This window comes from Pteropus vampyrus, unplaced genomic scaffold, assembly GCF_000151845.1.
Source record: "Pteropus vampyrus isolate Shadow unplaced genomic scaffold, Pvam_2.0 Scaffold207, whole genome shotgun sequence".
Lineage (NCBI taxonomy): Eukaryota > Metazoa > Chordata > Mammalia > Chiroptera > Pteropodidae > Pteropus > Pteropus vampyrus.
Genome location: NW_011888988.1, coordinates 2,036,527 through 2,063,417, shown reverse-complemented (window position 1 = coordinate 2,063,417; position 26,891 = coordinate 2,036,527). Strand labels below are relative to the sequence as shown.

The 26,891-nt window shown below is 33.7% G+C and overlaps 1 protein-coding gene across 4 annotated transcripts in view; it reads right to left on the bottom strand.

Annotated features, from left to right (window-relative positions):
* Positions 1-26,891, bottom strand: part of SYT14 (synaptotagmin 14) — a 169,962-nt gene that overhangs the window by 97,704 nt on the left and 45,367 nt on the right. For 3 of the 4 annotated variants that reach the window (XM_011372455.1, XM_011372456.1, XM_023537969.1), the window contains one exon: positions 20,031-20,246. In XM_011372455.1, coding sequence (XP_011370757.1) covers positions 20,031-20,246 — 216 coding nt within the window. Of the gene's footprint in view, positions 1-20,030; positions 20,247-23,851; positions 24,292-26,891 lie in introns of those variants that run through there. The other variant, XM_011372453.1, reaches the window with a different exon arrangement.

Genomic DNA, 26,891 nt, shown 5'->3' with positions numbered 1-26,891 from the left:
GGCAAATCAAGATGAATGCAAAATGAGAAAAAGCACAAAGCATGTTAAAGAATCACATTTGAGAAGTCCAAATATATAAATCAACAGAATAAATGCTTCATAGTAATGAGGGAAACAGCTTTTAATTGGAAAAATCGGGTTCATGACTTTGTTTCAATTAAATATAAAAATAATTGATTTATTAAATTTGTATCCAGTGAGCACTATGTGAGAAACTAGAAATTCACACTGAAGTAAAGTGAATAAATTATTATATGTAACAAAAAAACAACCCAAAACAATATAAGCAAGAGCCACAGAAATTCTAGAATCGCAAGATCAATGTGCGGGAGTGATAGTAAGAATCTTTATGACAAGAGCTAGTCTTAACTTCGGACCTGAAATATCAAGCTCAACAGGCAGAAAGAGACTAGGATGCTCCACATTAGGGTATAATATCAACAAAAGTACAAAGTCAGACATAAGCATGATGACCACAGGGAACAACAGAGAGACCAGCTGAAGGTGCTAAACAACAGGAGAGCAAGGAAAGCTTAATTTAGATATTTATACTACTTCATGCTCAAATTTGTTTTCAATCTTCTAATTTCACCTATCAATACTCTTAACTAATGGCTTCCAAAAAAAAAAAAAAAACCAAAAACTTCCCTTTGTTCAAATAAAAATCCAACTTATTTAAACCAATAAAAGAACAGATAAGGAGCCGATACATCTCTATTCTCCTTATTTTTATTTCCAACCCTCATTTTATCTTACTCCCAGAGCAAACCACTAACCATAATCCACAGGACTCATCCATGGAGCACAGGTTTAAAAATAAAGTGAAATACTTTTTGGGTCTCAAGTATCTTTTAGTTGGTCTAATTCTTATCTAATTTCATACCCTATAGATTCCTTTATTCATGGTTTTGCTGCAAGCTCTTGAGACATCAACTCCAAAGGCTAATTAAACATTAGAAATATTTAAGTCAGTACAACTTTCATAATACAATGTCTTCAAACAAACTTTAAAGAACATAAACTTATGAAAATAAGGCTTTCGGTCTAATTTACATCAGTATTTTAAGTGACTTAAAAATAAGTAAACATTTCCTCTACCTGTATAATTACAGAACTTTTACCAAAATCCATGTTAGTCTTAAGCAAAAAAGCAAAATATGTTTTAAACATAGCATCAAAAAACTTATTTAAGTGGTGTTTCTAAATGTTCTGTATGAAGAGAGACATCCTTGTTTAGAAACGGTTTCTAAAAGGTTTGTCAGAGGTGAAGTGAAAATAAATGGTAACTGGAAACTCAATTAAAAATTTTAAGAGTAACGTTCTGATAGGTAAAAAATGAGCTACTCTGCCTTCTTGACTAACAAAATATCAATAAAAAGCCAGCTGTCCCAATTTTTTAAGATAGCTCCAAGTTTATTAACTCTTACCTTTTTCAACAAATTAGACTCAGAAAAGTTAATTATGTCACATAGATAATAATGATCAAAGATAAATCTGAATTAAGTTTGTCCACAGAATATTCATTTCCCGACTCATGTGACTAAGTCAGAATATGATGAGAAACAAACTAATTCATTCCACAGAGATCTAGAAGGCTCAGATACAATGGAGAGTGGTGGGTGAGGTGTGTGCTAAAAATAAGAAAAGGTGAATGAAAGCCCGCATAATTAACACCACCTTCTACCCCAAACTGCATCCTTCATACTAAGCACTGAAACAACCAATTAAGGGACATTAGGCACAGAAAGGAGAGAGGGAGAGGCATCATACTGAAAACAGAGAATTAAATGCACCTCTGTATGACGAGTGGTGAGATGCTCAGCTAACTTTTATTACTCAGTTCCAAAAGCGTTGGCAGTCAAGAATACGTCACACGCCAACCAAAAGGATAATGGAGGATTTGTCTGAAAAACAAAATTGCCTCACAGACCATACTCACAATACAGTTGTGCCCGAGGTACATCATGACAAAATTTTACAATAGGGGAGAAGGAGAATATTCTAAAATTTCCAGAGAAAATAAATCATCTAAAAATGACTGAGAACTAAAATGGCACAGGCTTTTTATAGCAACACTGAAGTAAGAAGACAACAGAGCAGGGTCTTTAGAATTCTAAGGGAAAATGATTTCCATATTAAAATTCCATACCTGGCCAAACTATTAATCAGTCAGGAAATTAGAATAAAACAATTCCTTTTGCAACTGCAACAAAAAGAATAAAATAGCTAGGAATCAATTTAACAAAGGATGTGAAAGACTTATACACTGAAACTATAAGACATAATTAAATAGGAAGTGAAGAATACACAAAGAAATGGAAAGATATTTATGTTCAGGGATTGGAAGAATCAACATAGTTAAAATGGCCATATTACCCAATGAAATATACATATTTAATGCAATCTCCATCAAAACTCGAAGTCATTTTTTAAAGACATAGAACAAAGTCATCATATTTGCATGGAATCACAAAAGCAATCCTGAGAAAAAAGAACATGGCTGGAGGTATCACACTGCCTGACTTCAAATTATACTACAATGCGACCATAATCAAAACAGCCTGGTATTGGCAAAAAGAGACACACAGACTAATGGAACAGAACTGAGCGCCCAGAAATAAACCCACATATATATGGGTAAATAATTGCTGACAAAGGAGCCCAAAACATACAATGGTAAAAAAACAAAACAAAACAAAAAAACCCTCTTCAATAAATGGTGCCGGGAAAATTGGAAAGCCACATGCAAAAGAATGAAACTAGACTATCTATCACCATACACCAAAATTAATTCAAAATGGATCAAAGACCTAAATGTAAGGCTTGAAACAATAAATTGCATAGAAGAAAACATAGGTACTAAACTTATGGACATTAGTCTTAGAGAGGATTTTACGAATTTGACCTCAAAGGTAAGGGAAGTAAAAGCAAAAATAAATGAATGGGACTATATCAAACTAAAAGGCTTCTGCATAGCAAAAGAAACTATCAATGAAACAAAGAGGCAACTAACTGAATGGGAGAAGATACTTGCAATCAGCTCCTCTGATAAGGGGTTAAGATCCAAAATATGTAAAGAACTTATACAACTAAACAACAAAAAAACAAACAATCCAATTAAAAAAATGGGCAGAGGACCCAAATAGACATTTCTCCCAAGAAGACACACAAATGGCCAACAGATATATTAAAAGATGCTCAACTTCATTAGCTATTAGGGAAATGCAAATCAAAACCACAATGAGATACCACTTCACATTATTAGAACGGCTATCATCAACAGGACAAGTAATAATAAGTGTTGGAAAAAACTGTGGAGAAAAAGGAACCCTCATACACTGTTGGTGGGAATGCAAACTGGTACAGCCACTGCGAAAAACAATATGGAGGTTTCTCAAAAAATTAAGAATAGAATTACCATATGACCCAGCAATCCTTTTTATGGGTACCTACCCAAAAAATTTGAAAACATGTATTTGTAAAGACATATGCGTTCCCGATGTTCACTGCATTATTCATGGTGGTCAAGACATGGAAACAACCAAAATGTCCTTCAATAGATGACTGGATAAAGAAGACATGGTACATACATACAATGGAATATTACTCAGCCATAAGAAAAGATGAAATACTGCCATTTGTGGCAACATGAATGGATCTTGGATCTAAGAAAAATAAGTCAAACAGAAAAAGTTGAGAACCATATGATTTCACTCACATGTGGTACATAAAACTGAAAGCAACAAACGAATAAGACAAACAAAAATTCAGAGACACAGACAACAGTTTATTGGTTAGCAGAGGGAAAGTGGGGGTGGGGGAAGCAGATAAGGGTAAAGGAGGTCAAACACACAGTGACGAAAGGAGATCTGACATTGGGTGGTGAACACACAATGCAACATAAAGATGATGTAGTACTGAATTGTACACTTGAAACCTATACAACTTTATCAATAAATGTCACCTCAATAAATTTAATAAAACAGATATTTTCATAAGTGCAGCACTTCAAAAAGCTCATCCCCAATACACTATTCCTCTGGATGCTACTGGAAAATACATTCCACACAAAAATGAGGAAGCAAGCCAAATAAGACTGTTGATTTTTTATATACTTTTATGTACATAAATTACTTTCATAAAAACTAAAAGGCATTCTGATGATTAGACCAGGGTTAGAAAAATGGTTAACGGCTTTAGGTTTTAATGAGACTGGCACCAGAAGTTGAACATTAAGGCATTCATTCTACAGACATAATCCACAGAATTGCCTAATGAATGCTAGGAATTGTTACATTTAGCTACTTGACAAGATTCCTATTATTGCTAAACCATAAAAATTTCTTGCCTCAACAGTTAACTTATGTTAGTTCTAATTTTTCACATCTCTAATCCATAATAGACTTTGTAGTGCTATCGTCCTAGAACAAATGTCAGGGCATGTAATGCTCCTATTTAAAAATCTCTAATGGTTCTTCATTGCCAAAAATAAAGTCCAAATTGCTTAGCCAGCAGCTAAGACCTAAATGATCTATATCAAGTAAACTTTTCAGTCTCATATTTTACTGCTCCAGCAATACACAACCACCTGCTGCTTCTCAGACTCGGCAGAAAGAAGTTCATTTTCTCTTAAAAAGCTACTTTTCTATCTCTGTGCACAGTGCAGCAGACATTCCAAAAAATACTGTGGCACAAATTGGTGATTCACTGTAGTAAAAGGGCAAAGAGTTTCTTACAATATAATCATATCCTCTATGTATGGACATAAAGAGTTAAAGTTATGTAAAAATGTTTTATCTATATTGTATGTATGGATATCAAATTTCCATGTTTTGGTGTAATTTGGACTTCTTTGAACTGGACAATGTATTTATGTGTAAATGAATGAAAGTAGAAAATTATAGTCATGTAGCAGGTATTGTATAAAACTGTAATAGTGGAAATCATAAGAAAATGTAGAGAATACAGCAGAATGACCCTGGCATTTCATAATACACCTAAAACTTAAAAGATAACACATTAAATTTTTTAAAAGGGAAAACTTAAAAATTTTTAATAGACAAAGTGGAATTGTTTTTTAATTAACAGACCTCATTAATTTCCTGTTAGCAACCTGTTGAATGGGCCCCTAATCATTTATAATGCTTCCTGCTTGTCAACTCTTTATTTATTAAATTCCTAAGAATGTTATTGTTTCTGTGCATAAAGAGTTTTTAATACCTAAAATTGGTCTCAAACAGTTTACCATGGGGAAAAACCCCCAAGAGCCTAAATATACTAAAAATCTGTAATTAGAGTTCAAATAAATTGTTCTTAAAAAGTAACTTAACAAGAGCTTGAAAAGAATTCAGTAAGCCATTGTCTGCAATCTGTTTGAAAATAGGATGCTCCTGATGGATTTCAGTCTAGAATACGAAACAAGAAACTTGTCTACATTACGCAGAAGGGTCCGAAAGTTATACAGAGAAGACAACAAAAAAGTTCAGTGATTTGCTAAAAATAATTAAGATACAGTGAGCAGTCTCAATCCTATTAAGTATTATAAAGGAAACAAAGTAACAGATATAAAGCTAGTCTTACAAAGAAATTTGACATTAATATTCTATAGAAAGTCTGAAAGATATTTCCTTTACACGTAGGACATTGATTGAATAACCTGCAGATGTAAAAAAGGAAGATCTCTATGACCTCACATGGTGATTTCCAAAATATATTAAATGACAAAAGAAAATGAGAAAGAAAAGAATACCTATACATATATACGCACACAGAGTATACTATCTTTTATATAACAATGAAAGGGAAATAACAAAACACATATTTTTGCAAAACAAAACTTAGGAAAGATAAACCAGAAACTAATAAAAGAGGTTATCTATACAGGTAAGTGGTAATGAAGTGGAGGAAATAAACAGGAAATGGGATTTATCTGAATATACCTTTTTAATTAGCAATGTTTTCTTACACATTCAAAAATATAATTGAAAAGATGGATACCAAACCTAACTGATGAAACAAAAAATATGCACTGAACTATATTTATACCAAATAGATAATTAACCACGATGAAGAAAATAAAAAGAATTAATCCAGGTAACTTCTGATCACATTACTTATATACCCTTATTAGTAGGATGTATTCCAAGGATAGATGTAATGCAAACAATTCTTGAATTTGATTTAATAGGTTTATTGTTTAAAGTACTACTGTGTGGGAATTCCCAAACTGTTTTGTGTGTGTTGTAGGACTGAGCAAAATAAATAAGTACAAGAATGTTGCTGGGAACCATTCTCTTACTATGGGTGAAAGGAGCTATATAATAGGGTTGGGAAAGCAGAAAGAAGAACCCTGTGGTACCGAAGTCAAATCAGTGGTATCAGAATGAATTCTGTCATCTGAAAGGGCCTAAAAGCAACAACACCCAGTAGTATGAAACACATCTAGATCTTGGTTTCTAAATACCATTCCTCACAGAAAGGAACCAGAGCTACTATAAAAAATGACTTATCCTTGGGTTCGGCAGGGAAAATAGAAGAGGAAAATAGAACTTTTTCTGCCAAAAAGTATTTAAAGAAATGCTCAAGATTTGATGGGGTCGTGTCAAAAAGATACAGGAGTCAACATGCATGAGCAACCAAGAGCCAAATCTGGGGCGACTGAGCATCTGAATGAAGAACGATAGGAATAGATTATAACAATGACTACCAAAAGAACCTATGAGTACTAATGCTAAAAAATGGTAATTGATATAGGCAAGACACCAGTGAATGCTAAAACCATTGGATATTGGGGAACAGGGTATTCACACAGTCTCAATGTACCAACCCAGAAATTATTACTCATTACAAAGTGGAAAAAGAAACCTTTAAAATGGGGCAATCTAGTGGACACCACACCATTTAAATTAAACAAAGTTAGCACCAATGAGACAACAGATCAGGTGGCCCCTAATATAACACACAGAGGCCACATCACCCATGTAGTATTCCTGCAAAAAATATTAACCTGAAAAAGTAGGCATTTTGTTATTCATATTGTGCATCATATGTAACTCACATTCCCAATGCTTGAGCTAGAGCCAACCTATGTTTGTATTTTAAAACATATGTAATAATCTCAGGATAGTTAATCGGAATCTACTGAAAATATAACCTACATTAAATTCTTCAAATTAGGATATGTAGAAAAAGGTTGAATAAATAATAAAAGGGAAAAAATTATACCTAAAGCTAGAGAAAAACAATTTTTAAATTTTTTGTCTACATTAATTCAAAACACAGTTACAGGCTACCTTTCTATATGCTATACTCTTTGACAGGTGTTAGGCAAACAAGGATGAATTTGGCAAAATAACTGCTGCCTTTATTCTTAGAAATAAAAATCTCTAATCATAATAAATCCAATGAAAAAACAACATTAATTTAAATTCTGGTTTTAAAGGACTAGATAATGGTGGATCTAAATTAATTAGAATCATCATTTAACTACATCAATCAATATAATAAAGCCACAGTAATATAAAATAAATATTATATTAACTGATTCATTAAAGAAGTAGAAAATATAGTGATTAAAAACAGGATTTAGAATAGGACTGCTTGGTCGAATCCTTGGCCCACTGTAATTTTACAGTTTCCTCATCTGTAAAATGGGGCTGATCATACCACTTAATTCACAGAGACGTTGTGAAGACTGTGATGCACACAAAGATCTTAGCGCACTCAGTGACAATCATACCAAGACCTGAATGTGAATGTTTATAGCAGCTGGAATAGCTGAAAACTGGAAATGTGTTAAATGTTCAACGGATGACTGCATGGAGACTACTGGTATATCTATACAATGAAATACAACTCAGTAATAAAAAGGAACAAACCACTGACGTATCTGCACCAAGATATGAAACTCAAAAACATTATGCTAAGTGAATGCAATCAGACACAAGAGACTACATATTTTATGATTCCATTTATATGAAATGTCCAGAATAGGCACAGTTATTGAAAGGAGATTAGTGACTGCTTGAGTCCGAGAGTAAGAATGAGGATTAACTGTAAGTATGCATAAGAGATCATATTAGGGAATGAAAATGTTCGAGAGATGACTTATGGCGACAGTTGTACTACTCAGTAAAGTTACTAAAAATCAATAAATTATACACTTGAAATGAGTAAATTTTACACGTAAAATAATCTCAATATTTAAACAATACTGAAAAATGTGTTCAATAAATTTTAGTACTATTAAATAAATCAAGTAATTTTCTTTATATTATGTAATTTATATTATCAAACATATATAAATATATAAAAGAATGTTTTCTCAAGGGCAAATAGAACATACAATAAAATTAGCTAAATATTAGCAAATTAATTAAAACATGATAATTTTCTAAAGATTTAGAAGTTCTAAAAGTCCTATAGAATATGTCCTAGCTAGAATGGAAACAAAAAATATCAAACCTTCCCTTAAAGGCCTAACAAAATCTAGTTTGTTTTAACAAAATTTTACTCATTTATTATTGCCTTTAATATCATATAGTCTACTAGTTATTATTGATAAATACACCTTCAAAATGATACCTCCAAATGCTATTCTACTATTTTTTATTTTTATTTTTTAACAGCTTTATGAAGGTATAACTTATATGACAAAAACTGTACATACTTGGTTTATATAATTTGATGAGTTTGGACATATGCATATACCCGTGAAACTATTACCACAATCATGGTAAGAAACATATCCATCACCTCCAAAAGTTTCCTTGTGCCTCTTTGTTGTTTTTTTTTTTCATTTTTTGGTAAGAAAAAGTCAGGAGAGCTTAAGAAATTGAGAGAGTAGGTCTCATTCATATGCTATTCTAATCCAAAACTGAGGAAGATGAGAAGTATGTTTCATTTGGTAAAAGTCTTTCTTGTTTATTAATATGACTTTACTATTACATCAGAGACATGAAATGGCCAGAGGAAGTTTTTTCCAAAGCCTTCACCTCATAGAAAAGAGTATTCCTTTAAAAATGTTGGTAGCATCATTGTTTTTAAAGTTCAATTTAATTGAATGCACACACACATGCGTGCGCACGCACACACACACTCTGAGTATGTCTTTCTTTAAAGTATACAAACTTACAAATTTTAAAATGTGTTAATTTGAAATGTTAAGTTCTGAAATAAAGGAACTTCAAATTAACTGTATTCAAAGCATCTCATATATTTTTATAGAAACCTAATTAATTTAGGAAAAGCATTTACTTTGTACTTAGCACCAAAATATTTTGAATAAACACCTTTGTTTTGACAAAGTTTTACAATACATTAGAAAAATATATTGTGGATTAATTTACACCGATGAAAATTAACTTCTACAATTTTCAATGTAATAGAAATCTTTAAACACATATGTGTAGTACCACTGAATGCTTGTTACTTAAAAACCTAAATGCATAAAAAATTATAAATATTCAATAATTTGAACTATTATTACAGAGAATCCCTTTCTTGAAATTCCAAGGAAGGGGAAAATTTTAAGATACTTTTATTTTCAGAATAAAAATGTCTGAGCAGCAATATATCTTTAACATCAATGCTATTAGATCCAGAAAGAATAAATCTATCGCATTTGCTAGAGGCATCGTAAGTTCTGAAATTGAAACAAAATATTCTTATGGGCTTGACTCACTAAAAGACTGTCTCAAGCAATAGAAGCTTCCCATGAAACAAGATACCAGCAATGGCTTAAATGGAAGAAAAATCGAAGTGAAATTTCTAAAAGATCTCAAAAATTACCTAAATTCATTACAGAGCTTCAGATTATAGAACACAAGTGTCTCTGTATGAGTTTCTGTATTTTAGAAACAAAAACTAAGTAGAGCTACAATAAACTGAAAAAAAAAATAAATGTATAAGAAAAATGCAAAAATATGTCACATAACCCAAGAAATGGCTGAAAAACTAAACTTTAAAAAGGGCATGAACCAGGAATCCTCCAGAGACCCAAAAGTAGAAGTTTATGCATTTTCTCTTTAGGACATGGGATCAATCAACCACAGCCACATGAGTAACAGACATCACTGCTGGGGACTAGCCCTAGAGTAGTAGTAAGTAGTTCCCAGAGAAGAGGAAACTGCTTTAAATTGAGAAAACACATTCCATGTCCATAGTACAGAAACTATCTTGTCAATAATATCTTAATCGAAAATCGGGAATAGTTTGTGAGGCAGGCTTGAGCGCAGTGTGGTACATAAGGAAGCAATGCTTAAATGGAGTCCCTGGTTTTAAAACACCACCTATACAATTGTTTTCCAAGTTCCTATTTCTAGCCCAGGCCTTTACACTCTGAGAAATTGACTCATATCATGAACTATCAGCTTGACATTCTAAGTGGATATTTCAAAGCTGTCTTAACACGTCCAGAAAGTCCTTAAGCCTGGCCTAGTTTTTCTCATACCATCCTCATTGATCAACCAAAAAACCAGGAATCCATCTTAGATTTCTCACTTTCTGTTACCTGCAAAATTCTGAATCGAAAATTTGTTGATCCTTGTTTCAAAACATGTCTCAAACCTCCCCGATTCTATCCTCACTGCTGCTACTGTAGTTGAGACAATCATGATATGCCACTTGGATTACAGTAACTACATCCTCCTATCAACCCAACTTCCACTTAAAAAAAGTAAACACCCCTCTCTGAATGGTTCAGTTAACTGAATAGGCAGTTAGGTCCCTCTGTTGCACTGTGCTTTGATTTTTAGGAAATAGGTTTTTAAATTTAATTTTGGTTTACAGTTATGTAAAACAAGTTTTGTCAGGAGTATAGTTTCCATCCCCATCCCCTCTACCCTACTCCCTCCCTTATAGTTAACTGTTTTTTAAAGTTTTTATTTTTCCTTCCATTGTTTTAAAATATAAGCAAATAGAAAGATATTCTCCCTTTCTTAGAGGAAAAGTAGTATAGTCCACAAGTTATTCTGCACCTTACTTTTTTTCACTTAACATATACTACACATCTCTCAATAACAGAATAAATGTTAAGCATTCACATATTACATACATATGCAAACACATTCCCACATTCTTTGTCTAGGAAATACTGCTTTGGTAAATTATAAGACTTCATTTATTTCACTAATAATCAAACCACCATCAGTAATCAGCTCAGGGCTGACATTCAGCCACATATAGTACCAGTGTAACTTCGGTTTTCTCATTTGGAAACTTCTTTGAGGCTGGTTGGTGTCTAACCAAGAAGCCACTCCAAGTCCCACCTCCTGGACACCACAAGCAGTCTAGAGGACTGACCTATCTGGCTCCCTTAGAACCTCTGGCTAAGGGCTGCCTTACCACTCATCAGTACTTACGCATGCCCACAGACACAAGAGGAGACAGCCTTAGCAATGGCGCCCCAGTGGACAAATGCTCGATGTCTATCTAGTCTACCTAGGTTGTAGCTACCTGTTGCCTGTCTACATCCCCTCATGTAGCTCCTTATGGTAGCTGCAGCTTCCACAGGATCGACTCTGAAAGAACTAAGAATTGTAGCGGGGTAGGAGGCAATGCAAGGCACTGTAGGCACCGTCTCGGTGTTGCACCACGGGCATGCCTACAACGGGATGGAAATCAGAGAAGCCCGGCTGAGGAGATGCCCTGGACAGGGAACCCCTTTTTAATAGTCTGCTAAGTTTCACAACTTGTTGAATGCCTAGTCAACAGCAAGATAATAATATTAATTTTATTAAATAAAATGGGAGTTGACCCTTACCTATCATTTGTTCAGTGACTGGCGCTGTTATCAGCTTATTTTGGTATTAGATTTATCACCACCATGCCCATTTACCAGGTAAGAAAACACTAGCACAGAGAGTAAGATGGCAGAGTCAGGATTCAAACTTGGCAGCTCAACAGAGCCCAAGTTCACACTTTCTCTTTCTTCCCCTCTCCCTCTCTCCCTCCATGGGCCTAAGATAAAACCACTCATATGTTTAAAAACACCCAAAAGTACACTTTCTACAGAGAGCTGACATGTGTATATAAAACATGAAAACAAGGACTAGAAGGATATATACCAAACTTAAAATAATGGGAAAGGGGGAAGGGCTCAAGATAAGAAAACGTTTAGCTTTCTTTCTAACAGGTTAAATTAAATTTTTTAAAGAAAATATATTCGTGCTATTCCCATATAATCTGTTTTAAATTATAACCATAAAAAATTTCTGACAAGAAATAAGCTAAATATTAATGATGGATGGTTCTAGGTGGTATGAACATATGTGAAAGCCATTAACTTCTTTGTATTTACTGTTTAAGTTCCTACCAGTTCATGACAAAGCATAGCTTTTTACTGGCTGACTAGTTTATGCTTACCAGAGATGCCCACAGTCATAACAAGTGCCTTCTTACTATTACTGAATCTATACTTGTGCATCGTATTGACAGTAATACCTTTAATTGTGCTGAGACCATTACAAAGATTTAAAATATTAGGTGGGGCTTCCTAAATCTTCTATCATAAACTCGAAAGCACAGGTCTGCAGTTAAGATTTCTGCCGATATTAAAAAATAATAAAACTAAGGTTTTATTCTGCAGGCACATGCTCTTGCTGTGATATCCTTAGCACGATTGTAACTCAAGGTGACAGGAAGCTTGTTCTAGATATCTGTATCCTAGATAACTGGAAAACTTCCCATGGGAACCGACTCCTAAAATCTCTCCCCTTATCCAAGTGAATTCTCACAAGAGTCTGTCACGGTGAAGTTTTATAGTATCTTAATAAATCCCTTCTGGCTCTTTTGGAACAGGCCTAGTGAGCAAAGTAAGAAGTCTCCAGGACTTCCTCAAACGTTCTGTACTGGGCTCCAAGCATAAGAAGTTCGCATACAAACTCGGGGGTCCCACTGCTTGGTACAGCTTGCAGAAAAGCTGCCCCCGATTTTGCTCAATACAGCTGGCATAGTAAGTGCTTCACATCTGAGTTTGAGACCAAAACCCTAGATATTTCCCAGTAGTATGGTTCCTCCTTTTCCTAGGTAGCCAAAGTCTTCATGAAATTCTTAGAACAATGAGACAGCATTCTTGAAAGAAAAAAACAGTTTCTTTATCCTTGCGCTACATCAGAGAGCACCTGCTAAGGGTAGGCACCCTTACTGGAATCGGCTGAGCCTAGAGCTGCACCCCAGCTCTTACAGCCGTGCAACCTCACGCACGCTGAGGCTCCACTCTTAGCTGCTGTCCTGTCGAAACTGGCACAATAATAATTAGATAAATAAGTAGTAAAATCCAAGATCTCTATGAAGAGAAAATTAAATATTCTATACAAAGATGTCAGCAGTGCCTGAAAAACGTAAACTTGTTCTCTATTTACAAACACTTATAGCCTCATTTTTGCCACTAATGAAACAGATGATCTTAGTAAAATCGCATGTCTCTGGGTGTCAGTTTTATAATCGCTCGAGTAGGGTACCTTTAATGTCTATCATTTAATTTCTATTATTCTAGCTACTCACACTACCAGACAAGTATCTCAGCCCCCTCACCCAAACTGCGAAGAATCTAGAGAGATTCACCATGGAAAATATAGCAATCTCACCTACTGGCTTTGAGGCTGGAAGTGTATCAGCACAGATGTTCAGGGCCACTGTGTAAGGCTGTGCAGTTCGTGCACTGCAAAAGGTACCTGGCTGAGGTGGGTGCTGAAATACAGCCGGTGTTGGCTTTGTCAAATCTTAAACATGGAGGAAGAGATGCCTTTTTCTTCTTATACAGGTGCTATCTGCTCATTGAACTATATTCTCATGGCGTGAGTGTCTGTTCACAGGTGATGCCTTTTTCTAATTCATTTACTCAGCACGCTATACCTTTACCTAAACTGCACAAACACATCTCATCTTATAGATCAGAGGCGGCCTGCAAAAGTAGCACTATATGAGAATTCTACACTACTGGGAGTGATTGATTTCATCACATAAAAGAGATCTCCAAAATACAAAGATGCAGGAAAAGACTTCGAAATCAAATTCTCTTCAAATGGACCATATTAAAAATGGACCACAAACACACACAATAAAGAATTCTTAAAAGAAATGTTCAAGAATAAAAACCTCAAATCAAAGAAAAAGTTTAACAAAAACCTAAATAAACCATGTAATATCTTTCATTATTTTAAGGCACCAAACATTTGTATCAAAAATACAGATTTTTTTTTGTGCTTACCTTCTTCCAAAAGAAAATGTGGAAATTAATAGAGGAATCTTTATAAAGCAGTTAAAATGCACTTAAAGAAAATATAAAGAATTTAATATTCAAGTATCAAATTATTTTAAAAGTAACATTTAAATAAAAGGAATAAAAAATGTTTTAATGCCCCTGATTTTAAGATAATATGAAAATTCTGGAGCTTATGTAGTCATAAGAAAGAGAATGACAGGTATCATGTATGTATATATTTATAAGGTATACACCCTAAGACATAAGTGATGCTGGAAATTATTTTTTAATAGAATTTTAAATTAACTCACTCCCCCCCCAAATAACATATGATTTTAATAATACAACTATGGCAAAATATGTAAATATAGCTTGGTAATCTCTATGGTGAACTAAGAAAGAATAACTATAAATAATAGAAAGACAGTCTAATCATTTTACTAAATTTGCTCTTTATATAAAATAATCTTCAATAAGCTTCTCCTAAATAATATAAGAATAGAAAGTATTAATTAGTATGAATAGAATTTCAGAGGTTAGTCTACCTTATCAACTTAAACAAAATATCCACAACCTACTATTTAACTTTTTAAAATAAGAGAGGATATCAGAAAATGCCCTTAATTTCAAGAACATAGTAAAAATAAATTAAAATTATTAACAAAGGAAATTTAATAAATTATTTTATTTTTCCCAGAAAATTTTCTTATGGATATCATCCACTTTTGTAGTTCCAAAAAAATGGAAGATTAATATGGCCACCTAGAGGAGAAAAGTTGATCAACAGATATGCCATCACATTTTCTTACTTTTACCAGAATACCTGTATTTCAGACTTATGACATATAAACTGTTCTAAAGGACCCAACTGAAGGGGTTACTCAGGAATGAAATAGGGAGGATATTAAAGTAGCAGTGATGATCTAACAGAAGCTAAAATATTAATTTTGCAGTGTTCCTGACAAGTACAGTTTTTATAACTTACTGTGTGACCTTCGGTTAAAAATTTTTATTCAATCTAAAATCTCTTACTCTACAAGATGAGGATAATTTCATCCACCACGTGAGCTGCAGTGAAGATTAAAGACGACGACGGGTACAGAAACTAAGAGTCAGGCACACAGCAGGAGCTCAATCAAAGGCACAAGTTCTGCTCTGGTCTCGCCTGACCCCTGCCCAGCCCTCCCTGACCCTCCTCTACTCATGTTGCCAATACTGGCTGTTCCAATGCTTCTCTGCTGGATCTACTCAGCATTGAGAAATGGACTAACGGTTCCTTACCAGCACTAATGAGTTAACAGTATATCAGGTAAAAAATGTACATTTAAAACTACTTTTCTTTCCATTTAGTTACCTCAATCCACATTAGTCAAGTCTGATCTTTATAAACTTGCAGAATAATATGCAAAGTAGAGGGTCAGAGCAGTAAGGGTAAGTATAATCTACTCTATTCATCCCTTTACTTGTACCTCAGGAAAATGAACCAAATCGTACACCAAGAGAACTGTGTACTCAGTCGTCCTCTTCGGTGACCGGCTTGAAGCGAGCAATATTTATGCCGAGTCAGCTATGCAGAGGCACAACCGTCTGGTGGAGACTTGAATGTGTATTTGAACCAAATCCCTTGCTTCCCAAATATGTACAGAGGAGGACAAGATTGCTGGGTTGGAGGGAGAAGGTGGACACTCGGGTTACAAATCCCTTCAACTACCTCTCTTTCTGGACTCTGGAAGTTGATAGGAGAGGGGAGTTGGTAAGAAAGTGTAGGCAGCAAATATACACACTGTTATTACTTATTCTTAATAACATTCAATCTAACTTATTACTGTATGCAACTAAAACTTTAGTTGAAAGTTATTTGATCAACTTCTATTGGACTTCTATCTGCATTCTCACCCTTCCCAATCTCTCTGCAGCACTCAAAAGTCTCCTTCCGTCGCTGGTAAAATACAACATTCTCCTGATTATCCACTTTGTCGCTTTTACTTTCTCTTCTCTGTTCAATACCCTTAATTCTCCTGTTAATGAAAGAAAATGATTCTTTGATCTTTTCCCTCCATATATTCTCCCTCATCAATTTAATCCATTCCCATGGTGTCTATTCTCTAAGTGTACATGATCTCAAAACCTTTCTCCCTAACTCCATTCACGATTTCAAGCTCCATAGCCATTTCCAATTTCTTAAATATCCTATCTTGTATTTAAATATATTTATACATAATCACTTTTATGTCTCCCACCCCCCTACTTTCAACAAAAATCAGATACCTATCTGTATTTCCTATTTATATTAACAACCTCATCATTCTCCCAGTCATATATGCTGAAAACCAGTGTCATATTTGACATTTCCTTCTTTCTAATGTTCTAAAAACATGCAATTCCCTAATCCAGCAAATTCTACCTCTGTAATATCTCTCCTACCCTCCTATATTCCCATCGCCACTACTATAATTCAGATTTTTAGCATTTTCCACATAGACCATTCTGAAGACCTTCTTAATTGGTGTCTTTTGCTATAATCTTTCTCGCTAAATTAACCTTTCCAAAACACATCCCAGATCGTGGTGAGTGGGTTCTCACTGGCTAACAATCCAAACTTTAGTCAGAGAGGCACTCCAGGCTTCAGACCTCATCTTTCTTTCCATTTTATTTCCTACATATGTTGAAGCCAAGTAGACTTCTCTCTGTTCCTGAAATATTTCCTACATTTTACCACTTTTTACTTTGGGGTTTATAAAGTTCCCTCTATCTGAAATATCTCTACCTATTCTCTTCACCAACTTTCTACCCATTCTTCAAAGCTGAACCCAAATGCCATTTTCTCTGATGCTCTCTCGTATCTTCACCAATGGATGGCATTTCACTTCCTTCCTTAAAAATCTTTTAGCATTTTATGTGTACTTCGGCATCTTTGCCTGTTGGCATAGTCAGAATTTACTCTCTCTTGAAATTGCTCTTCCCAATTTCCAATCAAATTTATCTGTTTTCCCCCCCACTCTACTGAATCTGTTCTGGGCTCATAGTAATCTTTGATTTTTTAATAGCAATAACCAATGATACAAAAACCAATCTCCTAGTCTACTGTATCTTACATTATCACCTGGTCATCTCCCCATCCTAAATCTCAATGACATTTTAACAATAAGGATATCTATCTCAACCTGGATATTTCACAGACACTTCAAATTCTGCATGACCAAAACTAAATTATCTCTTCCCACAAACTTGTTTCTCTAATGCTCTCTAAATAAAAATCTTGATTCCTCACTCATTATACACATTCAGTCATTCATCAAGATATATTGAGACCATCCCTAAATATATAAATTCATTATCCCTAAATTCACTATCAATGAGGATCTCATCACTGTTTATATAACTGGTCTTTCTGCCCCCAGCAGCTCCTACCTCCAATTCATCTTCCATTACAATAGTTAAATAATCTTTCTTAGATACATTGATCTAAAAGTGCCACCTTGTTCAGCTTTAAGACCTTCCAGGACTCTATATTTCCAATAAATGTCCAAAATCCTGAGCACGGTAATCAATCCTATTACCTTCCTGTTCTCCAAACACAGACTCTAAATTAAAGACACTGAAATACACTCTTCTGCTTTCACGCAATCACTATTCTATGGTTGTTGAAACAGTTCTCACTTAAGTCCAGTGCACCTATTCTGTGAAGACTGAATGAGACTTCCCCATATCCCCACCTCCCAAACAAAGTCTGAGTCACCTCCTCCTCTGTATTTCTACAGTACTGTGTTCATGAAACTAACAGACCACTTATCACATCATATTACACATATAGTCATGGTCTTCCTCCTTTAGTGTGTGAGCTCTTTCAAATAAGCTTGTTTTATCTGCTTTGTTATCCATAGTAGCTAGTATGGCATATAAAAAGCTTTCAATGAATGTTTATGAAATAAATAAATCTAATTTTAGAATTCCTAAAATCATCTACCCTGGGTGTTTTATCAAATAATTTAGGGTAAAGTGGCAGGAATGTACAAGTGGGTCTTACACATATAGGTTAAATAAAATGACAAAGTTGATTCCAGGACACTTTGACCAACCAGCTCCAGAGGTTAAGGCTAGAATAGCCACTGAGATTATGCTTCCCTACTCACTGCATCTGCCACAGACACAGAGCCATACTAGAATAACAGGACGACAGAGAAGAATCAAGACAGCAGAGAAGTGTAGGAAATGATGGGAAGAAGTAAATAGGGAAAAATAAAAATCCTAAACCGAGGCTGCAAAAAAGGGAATTGCCCAAGGTCACATAAAACTCAAGGCTTGCTCATGACTACTCATTATCATCGCCATCTCTGTTTTCACGATCCTCATCTACAACTACCATTTACTGATCTCTTACCTATTAGGTGCCAGACAGGATGCTAAAAACTACCACATGTATCATTTAATGTTCATGACAACCTTAATAGGAAGATATTATCCACATTTTAGAGACAATAAAACAATCCTATAAACAATTAACTCTATTACACAAGGTTTCATAGCTAATATGTTAAGTCACAGAGCCAGAATGTGAACAAGGGCCAGGCTTCAAAACCCATTCTTTTTCTGTTCTACTGGCCATAAGCCAGAGGTGTATATAAGTTGAGGACTAGCTTTACTGCTTTGCATTATTTAGTTATCTTTGTAAGCACTTGTCTCATTTTCTCTAGTACCAGAAAGGTATTTTACAGGATAGAGTCCATGTCTAATATTTTTTATTTCTTCTCTAGTATCTCATAATGATCCTTCTATATAGTAATCACTCAGGATCTGATTAATTTCTTATCACACCTATGTACTAGCAGAAATAAAAAGAATGTATATCGATCTTTAATTAGCATTAAGCCAAATACAAAAAAGATGATGTAGCTCCTTTGACAACCGTATATGCTGGAGTAAGACTTTAAGTCATCAATTGTAATCAGCCCTAAAACACAAACCACAGCTATAAAATTAAGGACAGTTTGTATTTTGTATAATAAAAAGATGCTAAGATATACTGCTCTTTTCTTCAGATCTGGGTATAAAGATAATAATTACTATGTAAGTAGTCATATATTGTAATAAGCACATGAACAGCTTACTAAATGTGGACATAAATATGCTTTAATTAATGGCAAAAACTTTTTTCTCTTATAGAAAGATGTAAAAACATGTGAGAGTGGACTTAACTTCTATATAGGTTGAGTTCTAAAGTCAATGTCAGTACATAAGGCAAAAATAAATTAGAGATAAAATAATCCTTGAAAATTCCTTAAATCATCCTCAAGGCATAGCATAATGCAGTACCAGCTCTCAATAAATCCACCTCAGACAGTTCTTCCTCCCATACAGAACAGATCACCATTTCTTCTGCTATGTGCCATGTGAAGTATTTGGCTCATGTTTAGGGGCCATATTGAATGAGAGAGGATACATTCACACACTGGAATCATATTCAACACTGTTAAATACTTAGACTATATCAGTTCTTGTAACAGGTATTTAAAAACTGATGTCATCTGAGAGAACAGATTCACATCTTCCAACTAATGCTTGCTAGGCAGAAGTTTATTGTGGAAAGAGAGCTAGAATTACCACTGTATTTAAATTATTTAGTGTTTTGCTTTTGGGTGTTTTGGTTTTAGTTTTGTTTTTTGGCTTGGGCCCAAAGATTTGAATCTGAATAAATTATATTCCCAGAACTCTGACTCTACCGTATGTGCTATTTGGTTTATTTTGCAACCATGGATATCTAGAATTTTAAATACAAATAATCTAATACTACAGTGTGTCATCTAAAAAAATAATTAACCTATCTTACCTTCATCTATTGATGCTTCACTACTGTAGCCATCATACTCTGCAGATAGAGGACTATATTTTTGTCTTGTTTCCCAAGTATAATTCTTTTGTCTGGAATCTGCCAATGGTAGTCTGGAATTGTGTGTTCTGGATAAGGCTTCATGGTATTTACCCAGTGCTTCATCTTCACTTTCAGAGGATGAACCATGCTCATCTTTGTCCATGTAGGAATTATCTATTTGCAATGACAAAGAAAGCACATCAAATTGTAATGCAATAAACTATGAGGAATTTGCAATATATACACACCCATAAACACAAAGATATATATGTCATATATACCCATATACACACACAAATATATATAAACATATATATATACAAATACACACACAATCTGAATTTTCAGCATTAGAGAACTAAAATTTTTTCATTTAAGTAGGCTAAGATTTAAATATTATGTTTTAATAAAGATTGAATTGTTATAATTATATAAATAATGTTAGTCACAGAGGTTTTCCGACCATGTTAAACATAAAGAAAATAAAAGAACTCGCCATCTTATGCAACTGTTTTTAAAGGATCAGTAGTACGCAAAGGTAGTTATAAGTATTGCCAGTACATATAGAACTGATTCAAATAATTCATGATACGAGATATTTCTGGTTATCATCTTGACCAAAATTTTTCAACACTGGCAATGCTTAGTGCTAGGATTGCAACAGAGAAATGAGCAGACAGATATTATTGGTGAAATTACAATAGGTCAAATTTTTCTAGAGAGCAACAAACTTATAAATCTGCACGGTCTTTGATCCATTTGTAGGAATTTACCAGTTCCGTTTCTAAGAATTCAGCCTGAGAAAATAATTAATAGGTGAGCAAAGATATGTATTTCAGACAATTTACTGCATTCTGTTTAATAGTAAGAGAAAATATAACCTAAACATCCATCACTGGGTCTTACGTAAATTATGTATGATATATCTATGCAATGATATACTACATGGTCATTAAAAATGAGGTGAATTTACAAGTACTCACAGGAAAAGAATTTATAACATCATGTTAGGAAAAAAGAGAAGGCTATAAAATAGAAGGTATATTTATAGTTTCATTGAAAAATATGTATATACACGCTTACATGCAATAAACACACCCATACATGCAGCATATATTTGTATGCACATACAAAAATGTGTGGAAAAGTATACACCAAACTTTATCTGTGAACAGTAGAATTACCAGGAAAATTTTCCTTACATATACCTAAATTTCACATAAAATTTTTAGGGAGTATAATTTTATTATTATTTTTTAAAGCACTAGTTATTATCTTTTAAAAAGGTAGAAAATTTGAAACTGCAACATGCCGAGAAGCATTTAAACTAAGATGTAACCTTCTTAGAATTGAAAATTAACTCTAGAAGGATGAAGAGACAACAGAAGGTAGAATTTATGAGTTCAGTCTAGATATTTTTCTCTTTATACTTAGTTGAGATCATTTGTACTAAAGAAATAGAGGTTTGAAATTCAAGTGGGGAGACAGAATAAGTAATTTTAAAATGTGGGATAGAAACTGAATGTTTGGAGTTAGAAGAAGCCAGGATGTCACTAATCTAAATCTCACTTTTTAATTCAGTTAAATAAAACCAGTAAAATAAAAGGGTGAAAATATAACCAATGTCATATTTTGCATTACCCAATGTGTAGTCACTGGCCACATGTAGCTATTCAAACAATTAAAAATAATAAAACTTAAAATCCAGTTCCCCAGTGCTAACCAGCCATATTTCAAGTGCTCAATAGCCATATGTGATTAGTGGTTATTATATGGAGCAATATGGATATACAGAACTTTTCCATCATTGCAGAAAGCTCTACTGGATGGCAGAGATGATGGCAGAGATGATGGCAGATCTGGTCTAGAACGCAGGCATTGTGACTCCCGGTTCAGAGATGCTGGCACTTTGTGGATACCATGGTGGTGGTCTTAAAGCAGGAGAGCACTGAGGACAATAACTAGAAATTCTACAGTCACACTTCATCTATTATATAATACCGCCTAGAGAAGCCCTGCATTCAGAAATAGAGAAGGAAATGCTTCCTCCTCTTTCTGTACCTTATAAGCTCTACATCAGAACCTAGAAAACAGGAACTAGTAAATTACAGTTCAGCTATACGAAAGGATAATCTATGGGTCAAATAATTTTTAAAACAATTTCTAGAACATAACATTTTTAAGTTTAGTCCTGACTATAATCTGGAAAACTTGAGAGGTATTTGGTTTCTTTAGGTACTAGCAGGCTTCTTAATAAAAACAAATCAAAACGAAATTAAAAACTCTATATTGCTACTTGTGAAGTATTTATTACTAACTAGTGTATGTTTTACTGTTATTTTCTGAATAAAATAATGTATAAACTATTCTACTTAATTTTGTATGTTTCTTTATTTTTGTTACTTCAAGTAATAAAACTACCAAAAACCACTGCAGATACCAAAATCCAAGGATGCTCAAGTCCCTTATATACAGTATTTGCATATAATCTATACACATGCTCCTCTATACTTTAAATAATCTGACAATTTATAATAATACAATGTAAATGCTACATAAATAGTTGCCGTACTGTATTGTTTAGAGAATGATGAGAAGAAAAACAGTCTGTACATGTTCAGTACAGATGCAATCATCATAGGCATAACTATATACAAGTATGCATTAGCAACAGCATAAAATTAAAAAAAATTTCGATCTGTGGTTGGTAGAATCCACAGATACGGAATCCACAGATATATAGGGTTGATTGTATTTCCAAAAAATGGCGATTCTTTTTAGTTAGCTCATTCATTCTGGATAAGCCTCTAGTAAATCATTTAAAAAGTATTATATAATTGATAAATAGCAGATCTCTACTACATATAAAGTCATGTAGCAGAACTAAAAAAGTCTTCCTCATATCTACTGTTACTCAGATTTTTGTTATTTTATGAGAATCTAAAATTATAGAAAAGTTCCAGGTGCATATTTTGTAAATAAAAGCCAGTGTACTTTTGACCTTATGATCAGATCAGCAATAAATGGAAATGACGGTATTACCAGAAGTAATTACTAGCAGTATGAAGCAATTCTGCAACCAAAACCAAGTAACTGTTGGCTAATTGTTTTGAAAACTGTCACAAATATTGTGATTGAAAAGTACAAATGCTTAGCTGGAATCTTAATTCTACACAGAGAACTCATGAATAATAATAGATTTGTTCACGTAAACACACAATAGACATATAAAATTCTTAATGTATGGCTAAACAGATAGACACATATCCTGAAGCATGTTACTTAAAATAAAATCTGCTCTGAAAGAAAAAGATAAAACAGTTAATATAGATAGTTACTGGGACAGACTTGAAGAGCAACATTGTATAAAGGATTTTGGTGTTAGTTACAAAAATATAAAATTTTAAAATGCAACTATTGCACACCAAATAAACTCCAACTAAAGCATGCACGCTACTTAAGAAAACCATTGAGTTTCTGGTTGTAAAATAAATGGACATTAAAAAAAATTAAGGCTGATGAAAAATTGGCCAAATAATGTAGGAACCAGAAGCAATACTTAACTAAGAGGTGTACGAATAATATAAATGGTCTTGAAATGACCATGAGAAAAAAGAAAAAAAATGAATTACTTTAAAAAAGTCTTCCAGTAAAGAAAGTCTTAAAATAGATATATAAGCATGTAACAGGAAAATTCAGAAATGTGGATGGTGTTTTCCTAATTAAAAAAATAAATCAAGAGAAATTTTATCACTCAAACCCACATTAGGAGACCTCACCTTTTTCTGGTATTATCTTAGAATATTTTTCATCTCTACTCTTTGCTGTTTCTTCCTTGGCAGAAATGGCTTCATTTTTCTTTGTTTTTATAACTCCTTCCACTTTGTAGCATTTTGTTGGATTTATTTGTTCTTTGATTTTTCCATGTAACTTATCTTTAGAATTAGTTGATGGTGCTAGATGCATGTCTTCTTTCATAATGGGTTTCTGTATCAACTGTCTATTGCTTGCCAAAATATCTTTTGGAGAACATTCATTTCCTATACGCTCATTCCCCTTGGATCCTTTACTTTTAATATGTTTTTCAGCTTTCCTTATATGATTTTCTTTCATTTCTTGATACCTTACCTCTTTTAAATCATTCTTACCATGACTGGAAATTCCTAATCCTATTTTTTTATATCTGTCAGTATGTCCAAGTTCTTGACAAGTAGATCCAGCCTTTGCATTCTGCTTGATAACTGATGTCCTGCCATCACTCACATGGTCTCTCAAAGAATCACCAGCATTATCAGTCTCTTGATTGTCTGACAGAGTCTGCTGCCTATCATCAATATGTTTAAATATTCTTTCTTCATTTATTCCTTGATCTTGCCTTTGTGAAACTGAAGTACTACAATAAGCTCTTTGATTTGCTCTGTGCTCTAAATTGGATTCTGTTTTCTGACACTTAGTGTTTTCGGAGACTTCTGGTGACACGGCATTTCCTTGTTTAGAAGTATCGACAGCTTCTGCTGCTGCAGAGCTCTCGTCTTCTGGGCGAAAGCCATTTATCATACTGGTTACCTGTTCAGCAACTGAGTCACTTAAAGCATAGCTGACTTCCCCAACGGCAGTGGTCAAATCTTCTACGACATTACTGATTGTGTCCATCAGAGAAGACATTGAAGGCAGATTCTGCTGAAAATTTCTGAAAAATGCCATTTTCTATCTCCTTGTCCCTAAAAGGTGCAATAATGAAATTTTCTCTTCTTAAAATAACTACTTTGGAATCTGAATTTAACATTTACTTAAATGTCGCTACTCATGAGCTCAATATTAGTATTTCACATTGTGGCTTTTTAAATCTTTCTGTAAATGCACTATGCATTGGCGGAAACGTGTTGAAGCAAAGACTCTTCCAAAAAAAGAAAAATCAAACCACGTGGCTTAAATATAATGACACTTTTTCCTACTCCATAGCTATCATAACAGCAGCAAGACAATATTTTCCCCTCAAATACTATTGGTTTTTAATTCTATACCTGCAAGAAGAAGTATAAAAAGGATTTTTATTATATACTTTTAGTTCATTTATTAATACTTTATATAGGGGAACTACTATATCTTATTAACAAACTACCAATAACATTTCAAATTAAGAAAAATATTAAGGAAAAAATATCTAAACAGTTGCGCAGAGGTTAGAATGGGGAAAGGCAGAGGGCGAACATTTGCTCAGTAGCTAGGACATGCAAAGCATTATGATTTACAAATTCCGTCTTACTTGATCTTATAATAACTCTAGGAAGTAGATACTATCATACCTATTAAATAAGTGAAATAAACCACGGCTCAGAAAAATTAAGAAGGTTCCTGAGACTTTTCCAATAGATCCTTAAAGTCAAAACAATTTTTATGATAACAGTTGAGATATTTAGCTTTGCCACTTCCACTTGCTCACAAATGACACTGCCGTCTTCCGGACGCTACATGACACAGTGAATGCAGAAGCAGATATGAGAATCCAGCTGTTTCTTCCTTCTGTGCTGGTGGTTGAAGGGAAATTCCAAAAATGCCAGACAATGTCCCTCTTCCCATAACAAATATATTATTTAATTAAAAAGTGTTATTTATATTAACATGTAATAGGCTTATTGCTTTTTTTAACGAATTGATTAAAAATATTTTTTAAAACTTCTTAGTTTTAACTTCTAATATGCTACATATCAATAGATACAACTCACATAAACAAAAGCTCTTTGGGGTCCTCGATAAATTTTAAGAGTGTAAAGGGGTGATGAGACCAAACACACCAGAAAAGCTGAACCGGAGAATTACTGGAGGCTGCCCAAAGAGATCTCTTTAACCAGTTCGTTCTATACACATGATAAAACAGCAGGACTTAAGTATGAGAAACCCTAAATTTAATCAAATCAAAACCACACCCAGTACTATAGTTCCCTAATGCAAGTCAGAGATGTAATTCAACAATGAACAGGTTTTTATAAACAATGAAGCTATCATTTTTTTAAGTTATTGGAAGAGAAGACATCTCTCGAATGTATGTACACAGATAAGAAAAGCAAAGCTCCTCTGCTAGAGCTCCTCAAGATTCTTCCTTGCTTTTACAATTGTTGACTTGCTCCTGCCACCATTTATACAAGCCGGTCTTTGGAAACAGCAAATAAAGAACTCTTTGGATACTTGAAACCCATATAATTTTATTAACCACTGTCACCCCAATAAATTTAATAAAAAGAAAAAAAATTTTAATAACTCCAAAGAAAACCTTTCCGTAAGGGAAAGAACATTACAGCCCTCATCTTTCCTAGTATATCAAGTCATAGTAAGTGATATAATGTCTATGGTGCCAAGGGAGGAAGAGGAACACTAATTTTTATAATCGGACTTTAACCATATACTAAATTACTAAAGAAAACACTTTCTGCAAATAATAAAATTATCTATCAGCTGAGAAGTCAACAGTGGGTAAAGAAAAGGGTGAATACTTTCAAAAGTGTTCTAGGGAAACAGGAAAAAAGCTCTCCAGAGAGTTATTTGGACAATATATTTAATCTACATAAAGCAACAAGATACTTCCTTGTTAAAGCATGTCTACTTATAATCTCAAAAGCAAACCTTATATATGAAAAATAAAAATGTTATTTTGTGAAAGTGTGTAATTAATCTTTATGTAACATATTAGCAATTTGTGAGCAACAGAAAGATAACTGAAAATAATTTACTTAATAGATTTTTTACTCTCATAGAACAGTGGCTCAAATGTTAATTTACAATACGTCAAAACCAACCTTTTTACTATATATTTAAAAAAAT